Source organism: Cryptomeria japonica, chromosome 5 (genome assembly GCF_030272615.1).
Source record: "Cryptomeria japonica chromosome 5, Sugi_1.0, whole genome shotgun sequence".
Classification (NCBI taxonomy): domain Eukaryota; kingdom Viridiplantae; phylum Streptophyta; class Pinopsida; order Cupressales; family Cupressaceae; genus Cryptomeria; species Cryptomeria japonica.
The window spans coordinates 572,412,324-572,428,350 of record NC_081409.1 but is presented as its reverse complement, the minus strand read 5'-3'; the positions used below and the strand labels follow the sequence as shown (position 1 = coordinate 572,428,350).

The window sequence follows — 16,027 nt, the reverse complement described above, 5'->3', positions numbered from 1 at the left end:
TATACAAATAACAAACTTTTGATGAAAATTGCTATAACTCACTCTATATTGATGATCAAAAGACAATATTTGGGCTATAGCTTCCCTCTGATCTTCCAAATCTAGATAATAAAATAACAAAAAACAATTGCAATTGCTTAGAAGATATAAGTCATTCTTTTTTTAAAAAAAATTAGGGTTTCATCTTTGCTCTTGCCCAAATCATCAATCTGATACCACTAGGTAATTTGACACAATAATGAAAATAACACAACACAAATGATAGATCATGCATACCACAAGAGATGTTTATGGGCCAATATGTCTTAATATTCAACATACAAAAAATAGAATAAACATTTAAAGTAGGATAACACCATACAATACTCCTTATGGAAAATAATAAATTGCAATCATATTTGCAACTGCACACAAACAAAATTTTATGAGAGTTTCCACATAATGTATTTTCAATTGTTACAGTTGACAACTTGGCATTCAATCACATTACCCATGAATAAGAATATATAGTGGTTGTGCTTCTTATCTGTACTAGCCACCATATTCTGATGTCAAACCTGTTCCTTCCTCAGTAAACATTATTTATGTGTCCCATATTAGCAGCATATGTAGCATCCTTTCAATGGCAGATGTAGAAACTGATATTCATCACAAGGACGGAACCACTCTAGAGGAACTTAGTTGAAAACGAATTGCACTGTTGGAATACTCATGTTGAAATATGGCTTGATCTAAACAAGAAGCATCCCAAGCACTCATGGAACTCTTGCCTTGACCCTTTGCACAGCTTGTTTGAGTCCCTCCCTGTCAAGAAAAGTATGCAACTGTACTTCTTGTACCTGTGTACAAAGATCAAGACTGTCATTACGTTATTTCCTTTAAGTTGACTTGTCTACTCTCACATTCATTACATTTATTATGTTTTAAGAGAAATGCAAAGGAAAAAAGGATCATTGTCCAAACCTGTCTACCAGCACGAGCAAGGAGAGTAAATTTACCACTTTCACTAGGAATCTGCAAAATACACATTTAAAATATAAATGGAAAGAAAATAACAGACACAAACTCTATCCAGTGCCTATCTCTTCCAACATGCTGATGTAATAAAAATTATAACCATAAAATAAAAAACTGAGATGTAAACCACATGTTAATAACATTAACTTACATTTGAAAGCCAAAGTTCCAGGTCCTGAGAGACAACTCGTTTTTCAAGTGCTTGTCTTCCAATTTTAACATCGAGTATCCTGTAAATGGTGGACAAATTAGTGATTTGAGAAAAGCAATTTAGCAAAAGGTAAAGAGTTTCCTTCATCATATGCTGCTAAGAATTTCTAACATAGCACTGCTAAAGTCCAGTCCCATTGAAATGCCAAAAAAAATCGTAACATTTAGATACCAATAAATGAACAAAACTCCCCAGATTTTGATTTGTAAACTACTTACTATTCAAAATTAAATGCATTTGAATATTGAAGAGCTAAGAAATGAAAATGACACAGCCATGATGTCGAATCTCAAGGTTAGGAATACATCCCCTGAATTTCCCATGTTTGATCGGGTGCACATGGGGGATTCCCTAGGTCCCTGGAATAGAATGGAACCTAACCAAACATACCCTTGGGCATCCCTAATGCAGTGAACTAACAGAAGTACCCTGATATACAAAGCATTTCCAAGTGTTCCCTGCCCTTGCAGACAAAGCATAAACAAAAAAATAAAAGTTAATTATTAACTTTTTAATAAATCAGTTTAGTGAGGAATCCAACCCATCAACGGGAAACATAAAGCCCTCCCTAACCCAGCTCATTTTAACATGTAAAATACATGAAACAGCTTCCTTCACCATGCGAGTTAAAAGCAGTTTATGGCAAGGATTTGTGAGATGAATTTTAATCAAGTGCTTCGGATCTTTCAAATTTAATAACGCAATAAGAACATGGAGGTGCAAAGATGTTTCTTGGAGCCTTCAACAGAGTTATCACCATTGCTAAAAAATTGAGCTTGCGAATCAGCACTTAAAATTCTCTCATTGCACAGTGCACTTATGACTAGGAACTTCTGTTCTCCATTGTTTTTTGGTCTTGTTTTTAAAGAAAACGGTGACTATGACTCATTGTACACCTAATAGAAATCGGTATTTTTAATATGAGATAGTTAGGTTTTATTTCAATGTTATTTTTATTGTACGAAAGCTTAATTTTCTATTCATAATAAATAAGATTTTTTAAATGTTCATTTGGGACCAATCCTCTACGTCCTAGAATTTGGCATGGATGGTCTATTTATGCATGTTTGATATGCAACCTTGTATTCCAACCTCCCATAATCCCGAACTTGATAAACATTGTTACTTCCATTAAAAAGTTGAGATTTTAGAAACTACTCTGACCTCTTGTGCTGTATTAGATTATTTTATTTTATTTTGATTGGTACCACCAGAATTTTTAGCCTGGCCCGAGCCAAGCGAGGCCACAAATGGGGGACCTCATCCTTGGCATGAAAGCACAACATTAAGATGAATAGTCTAGACCCATGAACACAATAGCCCTGTGAGGGTATGGAACACTAAGTCACTTGGCATGAACACCAACAACGTCAACGTGAAGGTTCAAACTTGTGAGCACAATGGATCAGCAAGGGCATAATGCCCACAATCACAATGGTCCCGTGGGGGTTTGAAGTTTGAACATTGGTGGCAACATTAAAAATGCCACGATTTAATCATCACACAATGCCATGAATGGTGTATTACATAATATTGTTTCCTAATTAAAAGATTATATATCATTCTGAAAAGGTATAAAAACCCTCTACAAGGTGAGAAGCAAAAGACTTTGAAGAGGTAGGCATGATCCCTTCATTGAATGAATAATAAAAAGGATTACATAAGTTTCAGTAGATAAAGCTAAAAAAGCTTAACAGATAAAATGGCAGAAACTAAGAAAGCTTGATACCAAAAAGGAAGACTAGATTCTCCATTCCCAAAATGAAGTTGAGAAGAGTCTTGGAAGCAGAGCTATCATCCACAATCTTAGGCAGGTATCCAGGAGTTGACCAACTTCATATTGCGTTGCTCTCCCGAAGTGCAAAAATCACAGACATGTTGCAGCAATTCACCCATTGCAAAACCAGGAAACCTCCTGGTGAGGGATGGTGATGATACATAGTTTTCCCTATAAGGTCTGGAACTCAGTGTATCCAGATTGCATTGGTGGCATAGCAGGTCATGATCTGTTGACAGCTATGCTGCATGAGCTCAATAAGTTGAACCTTTTGATATTCATCCACGAGAATTTCTTCTTTTGTTTCAGCTTTGCTTTGAAGGCCTAAGGCATTTTAGATTAACTTTGAGTAAGTCAGTCCTCTTCACCAAGAAATATTGCATTAGACTCTGATTAGAAGAGTGATTTTCATAGTCCTTGACCTCCATGGCAACAGGTAAACCATGGAAGGAATCATTGATATTTATCAGGGCTATGTGAAGGGAAGAGTCCTTAGTTTTTAAAGAATGAATACTGGGTTGGGATGTGAGAGGTCAGTAGGGCTTGTTGGGCCTCCTCTTATTAAATTAACCAAAGATAGGAGCAGGTTTTCATTATAAGGGGAAAGATACCTAATTGGAGGAGAGAAGTGGGATAAAAGGGTTTTGTAAGCTATGCTTTGACCTTAACATTTTGTGTTACTTTTTACCTTAAAATTTTGTATCTGTCCCCCCAAATATATATATACGATACATCTCAGATAGACATTCATCCCTGACTCCCTAGTACCATTCATTAACAAAACTACTATGATCCCAGAACAACATTAATGTAATTTCTATGGCCATTGAAAAATCCTCGCTGATGGAACCCTTACAGTTCTAAACAGAATGTAGTCGGCAGATCTCCTACATTCTCCCTATTCTCTGGTAAAACTAAAAGGACTTTAAAAAATGTGACTTATCATTCATAATTCAGCAAGAACATTCATCAAATATGAATTTCAGCACATTCCGGGACAATTTTGAACTTCTTAACTCCAAAACTTGAATTCTTTATGGACTTATAAGTCAAAATATTCTAAATGACATAGTCCTGCCCTAGATGTCCATCATGCACCTTCAAAGACTTTTGGAACTAGGAATTCTACATATGCATAATATTGATATGAATCATGAACCACAAAGCAGAATTATAAAAGGTGAAAAAGTAACACAAAATTTTAAGGTCAAAGCCTAGCTGGGCTTGATCAAAGGTTTAATGTTGATGGAATTTTAAACAACTCTCACCTCCCTCCCTAGACATTGGCCAGTGCTGCAGCCTCTTCTCTCTAAACTAAAAAATAAATCCCTAAGTTTTGTATCAGCCATCAGGTAATGTTGAGCACATCTTAGGACTGAGGGGGAGGGGGGTGAATCAGTCCAAACCTTAAAACAATAAACCTTAAACTTTATTTTCTCAAAACACTGTCATATCTTATCCTTAACCTTATTAGCAGTAATGAAAAGTAGAACAATGAAACACAATGCACAAGAGAACACCGGATTTACGTGAAAACCCCAATCAAGAAAAAACCACGGTGAGAGTCAACTCACAATATATGAAATAATTACAAATCTGTTTTAGGCTCACTGCAAAGGAAGCACACTGCCACCTAGAAGGACTTGTAGGCTGAGATGCACATCTCAGGGCAAGATACATCAGGACTTGCAGGTTGAAGCTCATTGCTCCAGTGCAAGATACAAAAGGACTTACAGGTTGAAACTCAATGCTCCAAGGCAAGATACATAAGGACTTGTAGGCTAAAGCTCACTGCTCTAGGGAAAGATACAAAAACTTGCAAATTGAAGAACAGTTCTCCAAAGCAAGACACAATATGACAACATTTGAATCAGCAAGATAAAGTCTTCTCCAAATATGAAGCTACACTTGAACCACTGTCACAAGTAACCAACTCCAACAACAATCACTACCACACTATCATTGCCTTCACATCACAAAGCTCTAGAAAGGATATGATCATGAAAGCACACTCGCACATATTTTGATTTCCACACTCACATCACACCAACCATACTTCATAATTCCATATTGATCTTCTATATATATCATCTTCTTCATTGCAAACATCTTAGGTCAGCCAAAACAAAGGACAAGCATATGTCCTATTAAGTCGACCACCAAACACAATTGTGGTGAAGACGGTCCAATCCAAGAGATAGGAGGACCTACAACATCATATTACATATCTCTAAGCATCTCCAAATAATACACATGCTAGCACACATCATCCAAGGTCAGCAATAAGGTAACCTCCAGATAAACAATGTAGCACATAACCAATCAACCCAAAAACATATCATCTAGATGAAATAACTTAATGCGGATCCCTACATGCCAAGGGTAGAACCCAAATACAACTAAACACACACACAATGCCGCACCAAACTAATCATCCAGCACCATGCAGAGCACATGAGAACATTCCTAGAACATCCAACAACATTCCAAAATACTTCTTTCTCACTGTCACATCTATACATGTTGGCACAACACAAACAAATATAGATCACTTTATTGCCAGAATGCTAGGAAGCACAATCCTGAACAAAAAATCAATAAATTTTCTTGCAGAATACCTCAACACCTGAACTACAACTAAGACAACGCACAAACATTACAAGCATGTCCTCAAAGTCACAACACCTGAAACATCAATGTGGAAAAATGCGAAGCATTTCCTAGACCAACCAAGTCCACTTCTAACAAACAGACTATCAACAAACACAATCACTAGCCACTTCAGCTGCAACACCAAGAACTTGAAAAGATAGTAGTGCAATGTTCATAGAGCATAAACATCATGTTCAAATCCGCAAGCCCAAATTCTCAAATGCGGAGGAATGCAGATCATTCTTCCAGGCAGACTTTAAATAGTCTTTCTTGCATATAACATCTCATATTGCAAACATTCCACAAACAATATTAATTTGAACAAGAATGTTAGGGCCAAGGAAAGCACATCCTAATCATCATCATCATCATCATCATCATGCTACAAATCCACAACACTGAAATGATAATTCGATGTTGTAATTAATTAAGGAGAGGAATACTCCTTATATAGAAAATTATAAAATGATCTTTCCATAGCGGAAACAATTGAAAATAGAAACACGAAAGATAGAAAGGAAACTTCCTAAAACTAACTAAAGACTAAAGACATAAATGGAAGTTTCTAAATACCAACTAAACGACTAAGATGACCATTATATCAATAGTACAATATTACTTTAATACCGTCCCTTAATGGTCATTCTACTAACTACCCTACAAAAGATGTGACATAATTTGCAGGTCATTTGGCCAAAAATATATAGAAGGCTCTGCGACATGAGCCTACTACTGAGACCCTCCTTGGTTCTGTAGAACTTCTGGATATGACCAAGTTTACCACGATCCTTCCAACATGATGTTTGGTAACAAAGCCATCCCTCCCTTTATCCAGATACACCCAAATCAACTTCTCAAAACTTGTGCAAAAGACCCATGATGATTTTTTTTAGAAAAAAATCAAAAAACCTAGAAAATAGCAACACCCTTAATGATTTTTTGTGGAAAAAATGAGAAAACCCTCTAGCAAAGAAAGAACCCATGATTTTTGTGTGAAAAAATCATGCAAAAAACAAACAAAGAAACCACAATTTTTGAAGAGAAAATCATGCAAAACCCTCCATGATTTTTTTGTGAGGAAAAATTAGAAAACTCATCCACAATTTTGAGGAGAAAATTGTACAAAACCCTCAGTCTGTTCAAAAACTTTACTCGCAGCCATCATGAGTAGTAAATAGAAATAAAAACTCCCTGATTTTTGTGGAAAATATCAAGCGAAAACCTTTCATGATTTTTGTGGGAAAAAAATTAAAAACCCATGAATTTTTTTACTAAAAAATCACCAAAAAACAACCTAAGCTCTGATACCATGAATTGTTAATTCGATGTTGTAATTAATTAAGGAGAGGAATACTCCTTATATAGAAAATTACAAGACGATCTTTCCATAACAGAAACAACCAAGAATAGAAACACGAAAGACAAAAAGGAAACTTCCTAAAACTAACTAAAGACGAAAGACAAATGGAAATTTCTAAATACTAACTAAACGGCTAAGATGACTATTATATCAATATTACAATATTACTTTAATAAACATAATACTACCATTATTACCATCAACATCTCATAATAAATGTAGACATCAGACACCAAGAAGGTGGACATCCACAACCCAAAGCAACTGCAATCAACAATAACTATCTCCTCTTATTTTACCAAAACATATATGACAACCTAATAAAAACTGTAGGTTGATGATAAATGACAACACTGCTAACACTCTCCCCATTGACATCAACAACAACATCAATGACCACACAACAACTGCCCATCATCAAGAACACATCATCAAGGACAACACATATTGTTAGACATTAGGTTGACATCAATGACAACACATATTGCCAACATGTACATTCTCCAAGACAATGTGCTCCTCAACCTATCGATCCACAAGCTTCAAGGAAGTTGTTTCTTTCAAAATCAATCAATCTCCATAAATGGAACATCTGCTTAAATTCCTTCATGTTCATGTTCAATGTACAATTGATAATCCATTTCGAGCAAAAGATTAAAATGAATGCTACCTAAAGATGGATCCCACCCCTTATGTTCATTTATGGTACATCATGCAAGCTCCAACTTCCTTAGAACATTAGTACATGATCAATAGAAACCAATGGGATTTATAGAAATTGTTGGAGTATTTTTAGGACAATTATCTAATTATTTATTAATTAGGTCCTTTAATTGCTTTTTCACTTAAGCTAAACTTAGGTGCTTTTATTATCTAGAGTTTGCTATTGCTATTCTAGTTTTAGTTTTAGATCTAGTTGAGCTTAATTTAGCTCTTACTTTGCATTGCTTTAGTTCTCCTAATTTTAGCATTAGGGTTTGTACCTACAGTTTCATTCATCCTTTATAAGGATTCATTCATTCATTGTAATTGTACCTCTAATAGTGTATCTCCAATTCTTTTGTACGATATTACATAATTTTTTGGTTGTTATAAGGCATACAATCTTTACTTGATCTCTTTTGTGTGACAAGTGTTTTTCTTACTAAATGAATCTTGGGTCTTGTGGTTGATCATCAACTTCTACATGGTAACAGAGTTTTTCTGACAAGTTTTTGTTTGCATGCTTGAGGGATCCAACCTGAGGTAAATTTTTTATGCACTTTGGGCTCAAACGAAGATTACCATCGCATCTGCAATGTCAAAAAACCCTAAGATCAACTATTGTTTTGTCAAAATTGAAGCAATTGAAAAATCGAGTCAAATTGGCTGAGGGCATAAAAATTGAGGCAAAATCTAGGGGTAGTTGAAAAATCTGGGCACCCTAGAGAGAAACGGAGGTCACCATTGCGCTCAAGAGGTCCGAGAACCCTAAAATTGCTTGTCAATTTGTCAAAATTGGAGATCAGGGAATTCTTTGCAAAAGAATTTCAGAAAGTTTCCATTTTGGCAAGTTTTCGTTTTCGGAAAGTTTCTATTTTTGGAAACTTTTTATTTTTGGAAATTTTATATTTTTGGAAACTTACTATTTTAGAGAGTTTCTATTTTGGAAACTCAGTATTTTCAAAAAGTTGCTATTTTCAAAATTTCCATTTTTTGGGAACCCTTCAAGCCTTCCAAACCATAAAAAAGCAGCAATTGGTTTTTTGCCCATAATTTTGTCATACAGAGTTGAAATCGAGCAAACAAGATATCGTTGGAAAGCTGGTTTAGAGGGCTATGCAATTATGCAAGTGGTTTGATCAGATTCTACACCAATATTCTGTATCAAGCCTCCAAAGCAGTCTTCAATTTTGCGCTTTTGGGGCCATATCTTGCACATTCGAAATCAGTTTTTCGACTTCCATACATCATCGGAAAGCTCTCAGAGTCCCCTATCTATGTCTTAGGTCTACATCCCCAAATTGTTCTCTAGGCACATTTTATTGAGATTTTTGTTTTTTCACTTTATGATAAATTACTTGGATGTTTTGGCACTTGGGATTGATTTGTTTGTTGGAGAGGGTTGTATTTGATGTGCTCTACATGTTTTGAGATTCTTGGGGTCTGATAATTTCATTTGAGGAGGTATATGGGGTTTTCTATTCATCCTTCAGTTGTCCGACTAACTAAGGGCAATTATGAGTCTTGGCGACATGGCATCCTGACACATCTCAGGTGGCTAGATATGTTGCCTTATTTGTATGGACTCATACCTAAACCAACAACTTCAAGAGGTAAATCAGCTTGGAGTAATCTCATAGACCATGTTGTAGGTTTGATTTGTTCTAGTGTTGATTATGACACTATGTGTGCTATATCAGACCTTGAGTGTCCTCATGTACTTTGGACTCGCCTTTGGGAGATCTTTGGGGACCCTCATATCTCTCCACTTCCAAAGGATCCTACAATAGATTGTCTTCTTCCCATTGCACATGCAAATTTCATGCCCTCTGATGATGATACTCTAGAGGAGCTTGAGTATATCAAAGGTCTTGCATGTTCCAATGGATCAGAGGCCTATCTTCATGTTCCTACACCTCACATTGAGATCCCATCTCAATCATCTTCATCTTCTATTGTTCCTGATCAGATTGGCATTGGCTCATGCATAGCCCCATTGATTCAGTGCAGCATGACAATGTTCTTCCAGACACAGCTACTTGGGATTTGTATCTTGCAGACATATCATCCTTGTTTGTGGAGTCTCATAATGCAAATCTGAAGGATTATTTTGAGAACATTCATCTCCTCTGGTGATAGTCACATCAGTGTTGTCAGTTCATCTTCGTCACCCTTGGAGCTTGTTCTTAATCAGTTTTTGTAGAGTCTTGATTTGTCACCTCCTACATTGATTGGGTATGTACCTGATTGATTTTTTGGCATCATCATCTATCATGGACATAGCAACATTTGAGCAGTTTCTAGAGGCACATACAGTTTGGATTTGGATTCACACATCTCCCAATTTATGGGAGCGACTTCTCCTATCTCCAATGGATTAGTTTCTTCTGGAGGGGAGAAATGTTGTTTGCTGGCAAAGGATTATGTTATGTCTTCAAGCATTCATCAATGGCACAGGAACTACTTCATTTGGGGGATTCTTATCCTCATTTTCTCTCTTGTATGGGGGGAATATTCATTATACTTCTATGACTAATTCTGTACTTGGGGGGACACTTTGAGTCCTTCATCTTAGTCACATGTAGTACCTTTTTCATTTCATTGCATCTCTCGCTTTTGGAGAGGGGTTTTTTCCCATGTGGTTGTTCTCCTTTTCTCCATTTAGAGAGGCCTCATTGGTGTGAGTTGCATTGCTTTGCATTGGTTTGTACACGAATACCTAATCAGGCCTCTGTTGTCGAGACTCATTCATGCATGCATTTTGCATTCATCATTAGCTCTTTAGCTTATCCCTAAGTTAATTTTAAGGGAGGCTGTTGGAGTATTTTTAGGACAATTACATAATTATTTATTAATCAGGTCCTTTAATTGTTTTTTCACTTAAGCTAAACTTAGGTGTTTTTTACTATATAGAGTTTTCTTTTATAGTTGTAGTTATAAATGTAGTTGAACTTAATTTAGCTCCTACTTTGCATTGCTTTAGCTCTCCTAATTTTAACATTAGGGTTTCATTCATCCTTTATAAGGATTCATTCATTCATTGTAATTGTACCTCTAATATTGTGTACCTCCAATCTAGTATCTCCAATTCTTTTGTGCAATATTACATAATTCTTTGGTTGTTATAGAGCATACAATCTTTGCTTGATCTCTTTTGTGTGACAGGTGCTTTGCTTGAAGATGAATCTTGGCTCCTATGGTTGATCATCAACTTCTAAAAAAATACCACCACTGAAGAAAATAAACCAATTTTCCAAGGAAGGCCTAGGCTCATGAATAAAGCACTCCTTAATGTAGTCTTAGTCTCCAACAGATGATCTTCTCAGTTCTGCTTTGGGTCAGACTACTGTTTTCCCCAGTTGAATTTTGGAAAGAAGCCTCCATGCAGATAATTGGTCACAGCCTTAAAACTCACTATGTCTGGGTAGCCTCAGACAAAGATGACTTTGGAATTAAAGAGGCATACAATGGGAAACAAAGTTCATTATGAGAACATTCAGTTTAGGTTCCAGCTGTGTCCTCTTTATGAAAATCTTGTACAGAATCTTAATCAGTCAGCAAGGAATCCATTAATAGATATTTTAGAATATCAGAAAGTTGGGTTCGTTAATAGTTGTTTATTTATGCTAAAAATAGATTGTCTGTTGCTCCCACACTGAGTTTGTTTTCATTTATTTATTTCTGATTTTTAGCTTCTTGTCATTTCATTGAATACTTTGAATACAACTAAATATGAAGATACTAACAATCACAAGAGCTGCAACTAAAATTTTGAATCACATATTCATCCTTAAACCATGCCAGTGTTCAAAGATTTTACAGAGACATTTTGTTAAACAGTTTGCATTCAACATTGATTCATCATATTTTCACAAATAATTACTAAAGAATAAAATTTCTCAACTCCAAACGTTGGGAACAAGTTTTCTTTACAAAAAACACTGATTGATGTATACCAGTTAAATGATAAATATATGCATTGCTAATGTAAACTATAACTTTTAGAACTCCTTTCATAATTGCTAATGCTAAGCAAAATGAAAATATTAATAAATTCAAGTGCTAAACCATGTTGTACAGACCAATCAGAATTCGCTTTTATCCGATCAGCAGCCCTTCATACTTTTTGAAGCCTCCTCAAGGCTGTATGGCACTCCCCAAAGGTTGTACTGATCCCTTATTGCTACAGAACCCTGTTAAAGGTTGCAATACCCCTTTTAAATGCTGCACTGGCCTTTTAGAACCTATTAAAGGCTACAACAGATTTTATCAAGGCTTTTATTGTTAGCCAAAATTTGTTGTTGTGCTAAACGATCGACTTGTTAACGCTCGATACAAAGACCAAAGATAAACAAACCACGAGAGGCGATTAAGCCATGTTGCAAATCCCCAAGGGAAGCACTGAACAACCAAGGGGACAAAGGGCACACACCTTCCAACAATCCCCCCCAACTCGACCGAGCAATTCAAACCCATGACCTAAGCTCCGATACCATTTGTTAGCCAAATTTTGTTGTTGCGCCAAAAGATCGACTTGTTAACGCCCGATACAAACACCAAAGATAGACAAACCACAGGAGGTTGTTAAGCCATGTCGCGAATCCCTGAGGGTGGCACTAAACAACCAAAGGGACGAAGGGCGCACAAATTCCAACAATTATGCCTTCCAAATGAGCATCGATTCTATTTATGATGACCAAGCAATATGTATGGCCCTCTATTGGGCCTCCAAAATGGTATGGCTGGGTAGATTCCAGCTAGAATAAAATATATTATTTTGAATAAATTTCTCCACTACACACACAACACTGATTTTTGTTTTCTTTTCCACTCATACACACATAAAAATTTGTAATTTGCTTGCAAATCATCTACAAATTTGTTTCCTACTAATCTCTATAATTTTGTGTAGACAAAATTATTTGCTCCAAACTTTTACTCTACAAATATTCAGCCCAAATGTGAACTCTGTCTAAATCCACCTTTATACCCTTTTTGCACACACTATGACTTTGAATGAATCACACGGTATTGGCAGGGGAGGAATCTTATACTACAAAATTCAATCTTACCTTTGGGTTTTGTCTAAAGCAAAAGAGATGAACGACGTTCAACCCAGAGTTCCTAGACTCGGACTCGGCAAGGCCGACTCAACTCGTGACTCGGCAAAATTAAAAAACCCTTGAAATTTAGAGATTTTTAACGATTTAAAACTTGGTTCATGCACCCATTATTGAATAAAGCTTAAAGACACTATACCATCATCAAATAGAAGCTAATTTGATCACATACATAAACAGAAATCCATCACATGCATAGAAATGTAAATTGTAGCAGAAGGAAATAGAAAACATAAATATATAGAGTTATAAATGTTGTCAAATGTATATAAAATCCATGACATCAAATGTTCCCAAGCATATATATAACTGTAAACAAAAACAAGTCTATGGCTCAGGCTCTAGCTCATCCTCAGCCTCAGAGTAGTCTGTCTGCCTCCTACAAATGCGTCTAAGGTAGGTCCTGGATGATTGAGTAGCCATAGTCTCCGCCTGTGAGGTGCCTGTGCCGGATCGTGCTCTATCCTCCTCCTCTACCATAGCCACAGCCTCAGCCTCTTTGTCTGCCTGGTCAACCCACTCATGGTCCTCCTCAGTGAAGACGGGATCGGTAGACTCAATGATCCACTCAGACTCTAGATCGATCTCCGCTAAAGTGATCGGAGAGGAGTCAGTGTCCAAAATCTGTCTGGTCCTAAGACGGAGGTTGTAATGAACAAAAACAAGATCATTCAACCTCTCCACAGACAATCTATTACGCCTCTTCGAGTGGATGTGCTCGAACATGGACCAATTGCGCTCACATCCAAAAGTGCTGCATGGCTAACTCAAAATACGGATGGCAATTTTTTGAAGGTTTGGGGTTGAGGGCCCAAACATTTGCCACCATCTATCTGAAATAACGAAAAGAAAAAAAAATCAAACTCATTTCCAACTTTAAGGCTAGATTATAAAATCAAAAATTAAAATGCATAAGCCATAAACTTAAGAATCTTAAGTTTACATATATTTCTACCTGGTTGCAATTGTGTCTGAGCCTCTATGCACATGCTGCTTGCGAAGATTGCCCCTTCTCGATTATTATATTTATCCAACTGGAGCGTTGTACTTGAGGTTGTGCCATCAGTACACAACTTCTGAATCACTGTATACAGGCCACTAAGAACCTCCTCATCCGCCTTGAAGTCATCACGGAATCGAAATGCCGAATTGAGGTAATAGGCTGCTGCATGGATGGGCCTGTGAAGTTGGTTCTGCCATCTCCTATCAATAATCTCCCAAATGGGGCCATACTTATCCTCATCTCCTGCATATATGGACCTAATGGCCTCCTTGGCCCTATCCATACCCTCTTATATATAGCCCATAGAGGGCTTCTCCCCATCAACAACTCGTAGGAGAACTACGAGGGGCTCGGTGACCTACACATAATGTTAAACAAAAACAATTAAGTCATAAATTAAATTAAAAAAAAAAGAAAATTGCAAAGTTAAATTGTTAATAAATTAAAATTAAATTACTAAATAGTAGATACTAGATAGTAGATACTAAATGCTAAATTATAATAAATTTACCTGCACGGTTTCTCCACAGGGGGTCCAAAAACCTGGCTCATCAAAAATGCAATTTACCACATCTATCCCTGCAGTGGTCGTAGCATAGGATGAGGAAGTCCACTCCTCACCAACAAACATACGCCTCAAAGCCGCCTTTGATGTCATCAAGGATTTCAATGTGAGGAAGTTTGAGGCAAACCTCGTGAAAGCAGGACGAGCCAACTCCTTTTGCCCCGTGTATTGCCTCATAATGCTAAAGGATCAATGCATGATTGTAGATAAACTTGCTGATATTTTTGGCCCTTTCAACTATTGATTTCACCCATTCAAGCTTACCAACATCCTCCAACATGAGGTCAAGGCAATGGGCCACACATGGAGACCAAAAATTTTTTGGGTGCCTCTCCATCAAAAGTTTACCTACAGCAATTTTAAGTTAATTAGAAATTTTGATGTGTTAAGAAAATTTTAAATAATCATAGATGCCTCTCCATCAAGACTTGAAAAGTTCAAAGTTTACCTACAGCAGCATAACTTGCTGCATTATCTGTCACCGCCTGCACCACATTTTCTTCCCCCACCTCTTGTATGACTTCCTCAATAGCCTCACATAAGTATGTGGCATTTTTCACATGTGAGGAAGCATCAATAGACTTCAAGAACATGGTGGATCCTGAAAATAGAGTTTCAACAAATCAAAATTTAATTTATTCAATGCATTTAGGGAAGTACAAATTAGAATGAATCATGATCAATCACCTCCGCAGGAAACAAGAAAATTTAGGAGTGTTCTATTCCTCCTATCCGTCCAACCATCTGTCATGATGGTGCAACCCTTTTGGCTCCAAGACTGTCGATGGCCTCTAGCTCAACTTTCATATCCTCAACCATTTCTAACAAGAGGGGGCCACTTAACTTAGCATCAGTAGGGGCTTTAAACCCCGCACCACAAATGGTTATGGCATCTACCATGCCTTGCCAATAAGGAGACCTGTCACAAATAGATTATGATTAGACAAAGTAGAGTTCAACTTCAAACTATAAATTTACTTTTAAACTTAAAGCAATTAAATCAAAAAGAATTACCTGGCTGCAATAAATGGAATGTCACAAAAGTACCAAAACTTGCAAATTTGTTTTCTTGCAGCATCATGAACCTCCTTGTTCCAACCCATGCTCTCAAGCAAGGGTTGTGCCCTAAGAGTACCACGCGGCACAAAATAACTATCCAACCTAGATTTCCGAACTCTAGGGCCAAAGGTAATAGTGCCACTAGGAGGAGTAGAAGTAGAAGCACTAGCACTAGCAGAAGCACTAGGGCAAAAGGGAGGCATGGAAGAACCCTCTCCAACACAGCCTGCGGATGCGGATGCGGGTGCATGGGAGCCAATAGCACTTAACTCTTCCAATTGCCTCTTCTTAGTTAACTTTTCTTGCTCATGTGTTTTTAATTGGACATAACGGAAATGTTTTGCCTCAGCAGTTTGTTTTTTACATACCTCAATATCATAGCCAGGTACGCCGACAATATGGTATTTAAATCTATTGATGCCACCAAAATTAATTTCTTTACAAAAAAAACATTTTGTTTGATTTTTTTGTCTGCCAATAAAGTCTTCAGTATATTTCCAAGCCTCGTCCTTTTTAGGCATTGTGAAAAATGAATGTTTTTTAAACGTGAAGGCTGCTGCA

General features: G+C 36.8%; 2 protein-coding genes across 5 annotated transcripts in view; both read right to left on the bottom strand.

Annotated features, from left to right (window-relative positions):
* Nucleotides 1–241: 241 nt before the first annotated feature.
* The window catches only part of LOC131036786 (uncharacterized), a 193,281-nt gene continuing 177,495 nt past the window's right edge, over nucleotides 242–16,027 (bottom strand). For both annotated transcript variants that reach the window (XM_057968776.2, XM_057968774.2), the window contains exons 8-10: nucleotides 1,169–1,247; nucleotides 964–1,014; nucleotides 242–839 (exon numbers count right to left, since the gene is read on the bottom strand). In XM_057968776.2, coding sequence (XP_057824759.1) covers nucleotides 756–839; nucleotides 964–1,014; nucleotides 1,169–1,247 — 214 coding nt within the window. In that variant the 3' untranslated portion in view covers nucleotides 242–755. The remainder of the gene's footprint in view (nucleotides 840–963; nucleotides 1,015–1,168; nucleotides 1,248–16,027) is intronic.
* On the bottom strand, nucleotides 11,787–16,017 carry LOC131036787 (uncharacterized). 3 transcript variants are annotated; one of them, XR_009104140.2, is made up of 6 exons: nucleotides 15,422–16,017; nucleotides 15,095–15,326; nucleotides 14,856–15,008; nucleotides 14,354–14,755; nucleotides 13,795–14,200; nucleotides 11,787–13,672 (listed from the first exon to the last, which is right to left on the bottom strand). XR_009104140.2 is itself a non-coding variant. In XM_057968777.2 (2 exons), exons 1-2 carry the CDS (start codon nucleotides 15,985–15,987, stop codon nucleotides 15,155–15,157), a joined length of 738 nt encoding a protein of 245 aa, XP_057824760.2. In that variant the 5' UTR covers nucleotides 15,988–16,017; the 3' UTR covers nucleotides 15,090–15,154. The 3 variants fall into 3 exon arrangements, 1 of the variants encoding a protein (XP_057824760.2); XR_009372638.1 differs by having other exon boundaries at nucleotides 14,860–15,008; XM_057968777.2 differs by lacking the exons at nucleotides 11,787–13,672; nucleotides 13,795–14,200; nucleotides 14,354–14,755; nucleotides 14,856–15,008 and having other exon boundaries at nucleotides 15,090–15,326.